At 41.1% G+C, this 10,271-nt stretch overlaps 1 protein-coding gene and 1 pseudogene across 4 annotated transcripts in view; both read left to right on the top strand.

The window, feature by feature from the left end:
* Positions 1 to 2,003, top strand: part of LOC101592460 — a 6,614-nt pseudogene extending 4,611 nt beyond the window's left edge.
* The window catches only part of Fsd2 (fibronectin type III and SPRY domain containing 2), a 40,054-nt gene that overhangs the window by 3,166 nt on the left and 26,617 nt on the right, over positions 1 to 10,271 (top strand). For 2 of the 4 annotated variants that reach the window (XM_023710750.1, XM_023710746.1), the window contains exons 2-3: positions 9,078 to 9,792; positions 9,908 to 10,003. In XM_023710750.1, coding sequence (XP_023566518.1) covers positions 9,157 to 9,792; positions 9,908 to 10,003 — 732 coding nt within the window. In that variant the 5' untranslated portion in view covers positions 9,078 to 9,156. Of the gene's footprint in view, positions 1 to 9,077; positions 9,793 to 9,907; positions 10,004 to 10,271 lie in introns of those variants that run through there. The other 2 variants (XM_023710753.1, XM_012514240.2) reach the window with 1 other exon arrangement.

Below are 10,271 nucleotides of genomic sequence, written 5' to 3'. Positions count from 1 at the left end.
TTTTTTTTTCAGTCTCTTCATATAGTTTAGTACAGACTTGAACTCACTATGTAGCTCAGGCTGGCCTTGAATTTGTGGTGATTCTTCTGCCTCAACTGGGATTGCAGACATATGCCACCACACCAAGGAGTAGATTATAATTTAATAAAGCTGTTATTTTAAAAAGTGTAATATAGTTGGAAAAGATACACTTTATGGCAAATCATAAATACTAATACTTGAGCCAGGGAGATAGCTCAGCAGTATAAGCACCTGCCTGGCAAGTAGAAGGACCCAGGTTCGATCCCCGGTACCACATGCTGGGCCGGGCCAGGCCCACCCCGGCTCACTAAACTGACCACCCAGACCAAGACCCGGAGTGGCGGCACATGCCAGTAATCCCAGTGCTGGCGAGGCTGAGACAGGAGGAACACTACAAGTCTGAGCTGCATAGGGAGACCCTGTGCCAAGTACATAAAAAATAAGTGAATAAAAAATATTAATACTTGCAAATAAAATAATTTCATAACCCCTTTAGATTTACTCAAGGAACTCATGTAACAGTATGATAGTCTTCACCCAGTATCTTAAAAATGTAAAAGGGCGGCGCGGGTCCTCAGTGGCCGAGTCGGGTTGCTGAGGGCAGCGGGAGCTTCTCGGGTGGCGGAGCCGCGGGAGAGGCGGGCCTGGTGGCGGGGTTCTCCCGCGCCGGAAAAACGGGGCTGCCGACCCGCGGGCGCTGGCTGGTGCTGCTGTCGCCGCCGCCGCTGCTGCTGCTGGTGCCACTGCTGGCGCGGCCGGCGGGGGCGCTGGTCGAGGCGCTGCTCCGAGGTGCTGGGCGTGAGTCGCTCGGCCCGCCCGCAAGGCGGAGGTCGCGCGCACCTACCGCAGCTGGCGCGGCGCTGTCACCCGACTGCTACCGCACGAGCCCGGGCGACCAGGGCTCTGCGTGGAGAGCGCCGAGGAGGCTCTCCCTGCTGGTGGCGACCGCCTACGAAACTCTCAAGTCCTGCATGTGCCCAAGAGAACTGGGAGTGGAGGGACAACAGCAGAAGCACCATTTATTCCTTTAGAGATTAGAAACAAGTTTACTGCCCGGCTTGTCAAGGCTCGGGACAGAGAAGAGGAAGAAACAAGTTTTGGTTTTGGAAAGAAGTTGCAATCTCCTGACCCTGGAACATTAAGAGCCACAAAATTGCTTCAAGAAAAAGTACTACCTTATTGAAAGGATAAAGAAACACGGAAAGATATGACTACGTGCAGGGTCATCCAGAAGAATACTACTGCCATTACTACCACTACTGTAGCAGGCGTCTAGCGCCTGAAGTGGATGCTAGGGTAGTGATTTTGGCCAGCTTGTGTGTGTCATTTCAGTGTTTCACTTTTTCAGCGGGTGGAAAAGCTACAATAAGGCCATCAGCTACCGAGGCACAGTATCCAAGTACCTTATCCAAGCAACGGAGATGGCCATACAGCAGAGACTGCTCAAGAAAGCCAAAGAAAAAGGCTGAAACAAGAAGTCCAAAGAAGAAATTCGTGACAAGGAGGAGAACATCATAAAGAACATTATCAAAAGCAAAATGGACATAAAGGGTGGCTATCAGAAACTCGAAATACGTGGTCCTCTCCTGTTTCAGATTACCATAGCTCTTTTTCTCCTGTGCTCATACATAGTCTGGTACTTCCTCTGGATTTATAATTTTAACATCAAAAGCAAATAATATGGAGAAGAGAGATTATATCTCATACGTAAACCTATGAAGATGTCAAAAATCTCAGTTTGGTAGTCTAGAAGATCATCAGAAAGAAACTTTTCTTAAACGCGAGCTCTGGATAAAGGAGAATTATGAGGTTTAGAAACAAGAACAAGAAGAATGAAAGAAGAAGTTGGCAAATGACCGTCGGTGGAGGAGACAGATGAAGAATGAAGGGCCCCCACTCTGGTTTCTCTTCAGATCATATAAATCTTTCGCCTTTTACTAAAGAATGAAGGGCCCGGACGGTTAACATTTGTGGATGACTGAAGACTGATGGAAAGCTACTGTGCCAAACTTAATTTGATACTATTTTTCATAACTGACTTATTTTAGAAGTGTATCAACTGCTCCTGACAGCAGCTTAAAATTCCAGAAGTATTCGATTAAAGAGAATAATGTAGAAATTTCAACTTTCCCTCAAATCTTTATATACAAAACATTTATGATTGTTCAATTTTTATGTTTTTTTTTTAAAAAGATTGACTTGAGGGCCAGGGAGATAGCTCAGTAGAATAAGTGCTTGCCTGGCAAATGCAGGGTCCTGAGTTCTATTCCTGGTACCGCAAAAAAAAAAAAAAAAAGATTGACTTGAAAGTTTATTTTCCGTTTAAAAATTTTATAGTTCAGTTAAAAGATTTGACATGAAAATTTATATTTAAAATTTTTTAGAAATGTAAAAACCAATTTGTATATAATATTAGACATTTTATAGTACTCTTTTTTTCTCCTGGAACTTATTTTTCCATTTTACTTCTTGGCAGAATTTTGTCCTAATATTTTTTTTTCAAAATTAGGAAAGTCATTTGTTGACCACCTGTGACACTTCTCCACAAAAATATTCATGTATAACTTGAAATTTAAATTTCTTATTTTCCTGGACCTATACGTCTCTAAATAGTAAGCTCTTTTTCCTTCTAAAATGTTACCAATATAATTTTAGTTCTATGCCAGTAAAAACAGCATAAATACATTACAAATTTTAATAAAATGCTTTTGGTTTTTTAAGACAGGGTCTCATTATATAGTTCAGGCTGGACTTGGACTCTCTGTGTAGCCCAAGTTGCTGTTGAATTCCTAGAGATCCCCCTACCTCAGCATCCTACGTGCTGGAGTTTCAGGTGTGCACCATTATGCCTAACTGATAATTATTGTAAAAAACCAAACTGAAAATACATCTGCTAATGAGGTGGATAGGCATTGTCTTTCTTTTTTGAACTCATGTATCCAAGGATGGAAAATTACATGTTCTAGAAGGCAGCAGGGTTTAGAATGAGCTGTCTTGCTGGCTTTCACTGTGTAGATGATCTTGTTCACCTACACAAGTAGATGGAAATGCAAGCGGTTTATAGAACAGTGTCACTCAATTCTTTGAACTCTTTCTGAAATGCATGTCAAAATTATATGGTGATCTATCATGAAAAATTAGTTTAATACTATATCAGCTGACAGTTTGACTGGATTCTCTTTCACTTGACTTGGAAGCAAAGAACTGGAAATCGCTTCACTTGAAAAGCAATTTTTCTTTCCCTTGCATTAATGTCACTCACTTCCTCGGTGTTGTTACCAACACTTGGCATTGCCCTTTCCCTCAGCCAGCATGGAGGTCTCTTAAATTCCCCAGCAATGAGCTCTACTTACAGAGCAGGATCAGTCAAAAGAATAAATGGCTGTGCTTTTATAGCCAAAGAAGAGTAAGTGTAGAAAGAAAATTTGCATGGAACCTCAAATGCTGGCTCATTCCCAGGAAAGGCAGCTCTGAGAAAGATTAAATGTGAGGTTGAGCTTCTGGAAACTGCTATCTTTTAAAATGGTCCACACCCATAAGCCCCTTGTAAAGTCTCATGTACATGTAACATAGTTTAAATGCTGCCCTTTGAGGGAGTCTGAAGGTGAACAAAGGAGAAAGAGAGAAAAAAAAAATGGTAGCAAGAGGAGAAATCACGCAGGCGCTTATTCTACTGAGCTATCTCCCTGGCCCCAAGAAGGGAAATCCAGAGGTACAGAAAGTTACTTTTAGGCAGGGATAATGTATGTTATCTTTTCCAAAACTGCTTAACCGCAAGTATTTATCATCTTGCATAGTCCGTGGGGGTCATGCATTCACAGCAGGTCGTTGGAGTGATAATGGCTCAGGGTCTGGCGAGCACGGTCCCTGGTCCTCTTAGCACGCCTTCTGTGTAGCAGTTGCTTCCATCTCCCTCTGCTCAGCTGTCAGCTGGCCTTGGCTCTCCTTGGTCATTCTCTGCTTTTCTTGCTTGTCCCAGCTGTCTGTCTGCCCTGCCCTGGAATTGCCGGCATAACTTCTTGGATGCTAACTGAGCTCCTTTCCCCCAGGTTGTAGGAAAGATCCTTAAGGGCATCCTTTAGGGTTCCCTAACCCTAGTTACTGTTCTTAATTCCTGTAGCTTAATACTTTTCTATGGTAAATTCTCTTCCTCCACTACTACATCTTTAGTTCTCATCAAACTTTTGATGCCAAGATTCTAGCCTTTGGTTTATTGTCCTACTAAAAGTATGAGAATTGGGAAATTAATTCTAAAGACTTTGAGGTTTTGCTATATTATTTCATAGGAAATGTCATTTTGTTACATAGAAGAGTGTAAGGACTTTGTTGTTATTTGGAAATTCTTAGATTATCATGATGAATATATAAGAAATTAACAGAAGGCAGCCAACTACATGCTGGATGCAGGAGATAAAAATTGAAACTGAAAGGACAGAATAGATATGTAAATAGCAACCATAAGAAAGCCAGAGAGGCTATACTGATAACAGAAAAGCACAGGCTTTAAAATGAAAAGTTATTAGAGATAAAGAGAAACATTTTATAACTATGAAAGAACCAGTACATTAGAAATAGGGACTTATATGTACATGCACCCAAATAAATAAAGCAGAACTGACACAGATGAATAAAGGGACAATACAGCAATAATAACTGGAGACTTCAGAACTCGAAATAATGGATATTATTAATTGGAAAGATCAAGAAGTATTTCCAGATCTCCAGATACTAATTGGAGGTTTTATAGTATAAATGTCTATATTAGCCAGGGATGTAGCTCAGCAGCACAGCGCTTGCCTAACAAGTGCAAGGTCTGGAGTTTATTCCCAGTACAAAAAAAAAAAAAAAAGCCTATATTCAAAAAAGTAAGGTCTCAAATTGATACCTGAATACATTGAAAAAAGAATAAACTAAACAAAGAAGGCAGAAGGAAGTAGGCAACAGATTACAGTACAAATCACTGAAATAAAAAATACATAAAGTATAGGAAAAATTAGAGAAACAGCAAAAAAAAAAAAACCCTGCTTTTTTATAGTGATCAACAAAATTGACAAACCCTTATCAAATTGACTGGAAAATAAAGAAGAACCAAATTAGTAGAATGAAAAACATAAAAGGGGGCTGGTACTATCAGGCTTACAGAAATAAAAAAAGATTAAAAGATATATGAATAATCATTTTCTGAGAAATTAGATAACTTACCTAAAATGGACATTTCTTAGAAAAACACAAACTACCAAGACTGACACATGAAGAAATAAATAATCTGAACGGGCCTATAACAACACAATAGATTAAGCTGGGGAAAAAAATCCACAAAGAAAAACCCAGGACTGTATAGCTTCAATAGTGAATTCTACCACTTAACAAATTAATAGCAGTCTTTACAAACTCTTCTAAAAAATGTGAGAAGAGAAACACTTCCCAACTCATTCTATGAGCCATGTTACCCCAATACTAACATCAGAGAAAGATCACGAGAGGAGAGAAAAAAAAACCCTACAAAAAAATGTTAACATCATGACCAGTTGGGTTTTGTCTAGGAGTACAAGATTGGTTTAACTACACATTTAACAATAAATTCTTAAATATGGCACTTAAAGCACAAGTGCAAAAAGTAAATTGGATCTCACCAATATTAAAATTTTGTGCTTCAAAGGATACCATGAAGAAAATTAAAAGAACCTCCAGAATGGGGCAGAAGCATTTATAAGCCATGTATCTGGAAGCACTAGTGTTAAAAATAGATGAAAAACTCTTATAACTCAACTGTAAACAGGCAATAACACAATTTTATTTCTCTTTTTTCCTGTATTTTAGGGAAGGGTCTACAGGGTGTTCAGGATCTCACTACTAGATCGGACTCACAGTGATTCTCCTGTTTCTAGCCTTCCAAGTGCTGGGAATACAGGCGAATGCCGTCACACACAATTTCCTAAAAAGGCAAAATATTATATACACATTTCTCCAAAAAAGATATAAAAATTGTGAGTAAAAAATGATATTTGATATCATCATTCACAAGAGAAATAAGATCAAAACCACAATAAGATATCACTTAATATCTACCAGTGTGATCAAAAATCAGATAATAGGGTCAGCAGGAAAGCTTACCAGTCTAAAGCACCTGTTTAGGCAAGCTTAGGCAAGCCACGGTTTGATCCCGGCACCACATGCCGTGCCAGCCCTGCCCCCAGGGTGGACTGAGCCGGTCACAAAAAATTAAATAAATAAATGAATAAGTCAGATAACGGCATCAACAAGGATACAGACAAGTCAGAGCCTTCAGTGGTGTAGCAACTTTGGAAAATTGCTTGACAATTCTTCAGAAAAGTAAATGCAAAGTCACCATTTGTAGTTGTTGATACATTGTGTCAACTAGAGAATTCTGCAGTTTAGAAACTTAGCTAAAAAGCAGAAAGAAAGAAACTTAACTAAGTGACTCAGCAGGGGCCAGCATCCTCACTTTGTAAACATCCTGAACCTGTGCAAGACAAAGTTTGGGAGATTTGCGTGGGCAGGTAGGCCCATACAATATAAGGGAGCGGAGAGGCTCACTCTGTTCCCTATTTTGCTCTTGTTTTTGCTGTCTTCTGTTGTGCTCTCCCGCACTGCTTGCTGGGCCTTGGAGCCAGCTGCTTCTTTCTTATTTTGGGTGTTGGGTATTTTGTCTCAGCAGTGAGAGAAAAGTAAAACACCATTTGACCCAGTAATCCCAGTATTTTTCCTCTCTCTCTCTCTCTCTCTCTCTCTCTCTCTCTCTCTCTCTCCCTCCCTCCCTCCCTCCCTCCCCTCTCCAACAGATATGAAAACATGTATCCCTAAACATTTTCTACATAAATTTCAGCATTGTTATAATAGACAAAAGGTGGGAACAACTCAAATGAAATGGGAAACCACCCAAAGCAACACCAAAATATGGTGCTGTATATCCATAAAAAATTTCTAGCCCCCAGAAAGAGTGAAGTACTAACATGCTAAATTCATAAGCCTTAAAAACATTATACTAAATGAAAGATACCAATCACAAAGGACCCTATATTATGTGATCCTATGTATGTGAAATACACAAACAAAATCAATAGAGACAGAAAGTCAATTCCTAGTTGTTCAGATCTGGGGGAGTAGGGGAATGTAGGCAGTAATAGTTGCAGGGCTTCTTTTTGAGATAATTAAAACGTTCTAAAATTGATTGTGGTAATCACTGCGCATATATGTGACTATAATAAAAACCATTAACATATAGACTATGTCATTGGGTGGCAGATATCAGTGAGAAATGTGTCCTCCGTGCAATGTGGCAATGGGCGCTAAGGGCAACTAAAACATCCGGTCCCTCAAGCTCCATGTAGTTAGATACCATCAAGCCTCAGCCAGCTGGATGCCACCGCGTCACTGACTTAAGATGAGACTTTACTGTGAAGAAACTGTGAGCCATAGTTTGCTCATCTGCAAAGAGAGTATAATAGCAGTACCTACTACACAGAATGTATGTGAAGCTAATTATTGTATATTTGCATAGAAAAAGCACACAGTAAGCATTCAATTACATGATAGCTACTATAACTGTCATTGTATTTATTCTACTATTATCTCTTTCTAGGCATTACATTAAAATAGTGAGCATCTGGCATGGTAGTGCACACCTGTAATCCCAGCACTTGGGAGGCTGAGACAGGAGGATCGTCATGAGTTCAAGGCCTGCTTGGACTATATAATGAGACCCTGTCTTAAATAATTAAATAAATGCCATCATATTTCACATATAATAAAAATTCTCTTTATTGTCAACATCCTATATAGTCTTTTCCCAGGTTCTCACATGCTCTCTGTAGATATTTTAAATGTATTCAGTACAGGGTCACAGGGTTTCACTACACAGATCAGATTCATAGTGATCCTCCTGTTTTCAGCCTCCCAAGCGCTGGGATTACAGGCATGTGCTGCCATGCTCCATCTCTATCCCAGTCTCAACGTACCCTGGTGGCAGAACCGTAGATATTTTAAAAGTCTGTCTTATATTCTATACAGTGTACTTATCCTAGTTGACTTAACTATTCTCTTAACCTTTAAGCCTTTTCAAAGCATTGTTTTGGAGCTGGGGAGATGGCTCAGTGGAGTAAGGACTTCCCTGGCAAGGCAAGGGCCTAAATTCAATCCCTGGTTCTGAAAAAAAAAAAAAAAGTTCAGTATCAAAACATTGTTTTTGCTAATATGAAAGATGTTATGGTGGAAACTTTATCGAGAAATAATTTTTCTCTATATTTGGGACTTTTTCTTCACCATTACAAAAGAGGATTACCGAGTTAAGCAAGAGGGCTCTTTTTGAGGCTCTTAGTATAGCCAACTTTGCCGTCCAGAAGGGGGGGGGTCAGTTTTCATCTCATTGAGCAGGGCCTCAGAGCACTCACGTGGCTGTGCCCTAAGCCAGCTGCAGGTATCATTTGATTGTATTTCTATTTCGTTTTGCTTCTCTCTCTGATGCCAAGGTTTGAGCTCAGGCCTTTGCACACACTGAGCACACACTGTGTTGCTGAGCTGCTTCCCCACCCTAGGTACCACTTTTATTTTCTAAAATATTTGCAAACTGGAAAGGCAAAATGGCATCTCATTTATTTGGTCTGTTACTCATAAGCATAGATAGTTTTCCAAATACTTTTGCACAACTAATATCATGAAAAAAATGGTCTTGTGAATTGTCTGTATATGCATCTGATGAGGTTGTAACTTCTCAGTGAGTCATACACATTTAAAAAATTAATTGCTTCTGACTCATCCCGTTATTTTACCTTTTAAGTTTTGGGGGGTTTTGTTGTTATAATTGTTTTAAATGTATGAGTGCTTTGTTAATTAAGTCCGTTGACATTTCTCTTCTTTTTTTCCCTTTAAACTTAGCCCAGAGAAAACACCTTTCTTTATAGGTGGTTCAACACAAAACTGTGATTGAGCTACTCAGAATAATTTTTAAAATTTATGAATGATAAGAGCTTGATCTCATGACTATTTGCTGCAGTGACTTTCCAGGAGCTGATGTTGTCCCTCTTTTTTCATTCTAGGACCCCAGCTAATCACTAGTAAGCATCCAGGAAGGGGCTCTCTGGTACGCTGGTGCTTCCCAGGGCTGCCAGAGTTACCATGGAGGAGGAGTCTGGAGAGGAGCCTGGGCAGGTAAGGTCCACAGCTCCCAAGGACTTTCACTATTATCACATGGATCTGTACGATGCTGAAGACAGACCGCAGATCTTCCCAGACGAAAGCACTAGACTGAAGAGAGAAACAATCCAAGCTGAAATGACCCTCGAGCCAAGGCAGGCAAGGCAAAGCCAAGTTCAAAGAGACCTCCCAGAAGAAGTGGATGAACTTGTCCACTTATATGGACTAGAGGATGACCACGAGTTGGGGGATGAGTTTGTTGATGAAGACGAGGTAGGGGTGCCAGCGTATCCTCCTTATGGAATGAAGAGGGGGGAGTCAGCCAGAGAGCAGAGAGACTGGAGACTTGGTGGAGAAGCTGAGGCTGAGGACCAGGGCTATGCAGGGTGGGGCATGGCAGGCCAGAGCCAGGCCTTGCGGGAAGCCTACAGGTACACACATGGCTGCGCCAGCGAGGAGTACGAGTGCTACGTCATACCAGAAGAGGAGGATGAGGAGGAAGATGCCGGACTCTTCTGTGTCACTTGCAGAACTCCTGTCAGAGCTGTGGAGAAAGATTTTGATGAGCACAAGGAGCATGAAGTGACCCCACTAAATAAAGCACTGGAGAGCGCCAAGGTAACAGGCTTCCTGGGGTCTTTGTTGAGAAATCATATTGGGTGGGGAAGACAGAGCAGAGGAGACAGAGCAGAGGGGGCCACTGACACCTCCTCTGTGATGTTCTGTTGGACAGGATGAAATTCACAAAAACATGTACAAGTTGGAGCAGCAGATAATCGAGATGGAAAATTTTGCAAGTCACTTGGAGGAGGTTTTCATCACTGTGGAGGTAAGAGCATGCTTGGTGACCTCATTAGACATACATGGCCTCCCTCAGTGGCCAGGAGGGAGATGGCCAGTTCTAGTGTAAATTAGAGAACCCGTTTCTTTCTCATGTGAGCTGTTACCCCTACTCTGTCTTCTCACCTTTTCTCCAGCCCCCACAGCCCCCAGGCACACCTGCAGCTTGCACTGTATTCTGCATGCTGTGGCTGAGGCTGTCGTATCCCCCCCCCACACACTGCACCTCTGCCCCAACATCAAGGGATGTGTGGGAA

The sequence above is a fragment of the Octodon degus genome, unplaced genomic scaffold (assembly GCF_000260255.1).
Source record: "Octodon degus isolate 3935 unplaced genomic scaffold, OctDeg1.0 scaffold00002, whole genome shotgun sequence".
NCBI classification, from domain to species: Eukaryota; Metazoa; Chordata; class Mammalia; order Rodentia; family Octodontidae; genus Octodon; species Octodon degus.
This window is presented reverse-complemented; position numbering and strand designations above follow the sequence as displayed.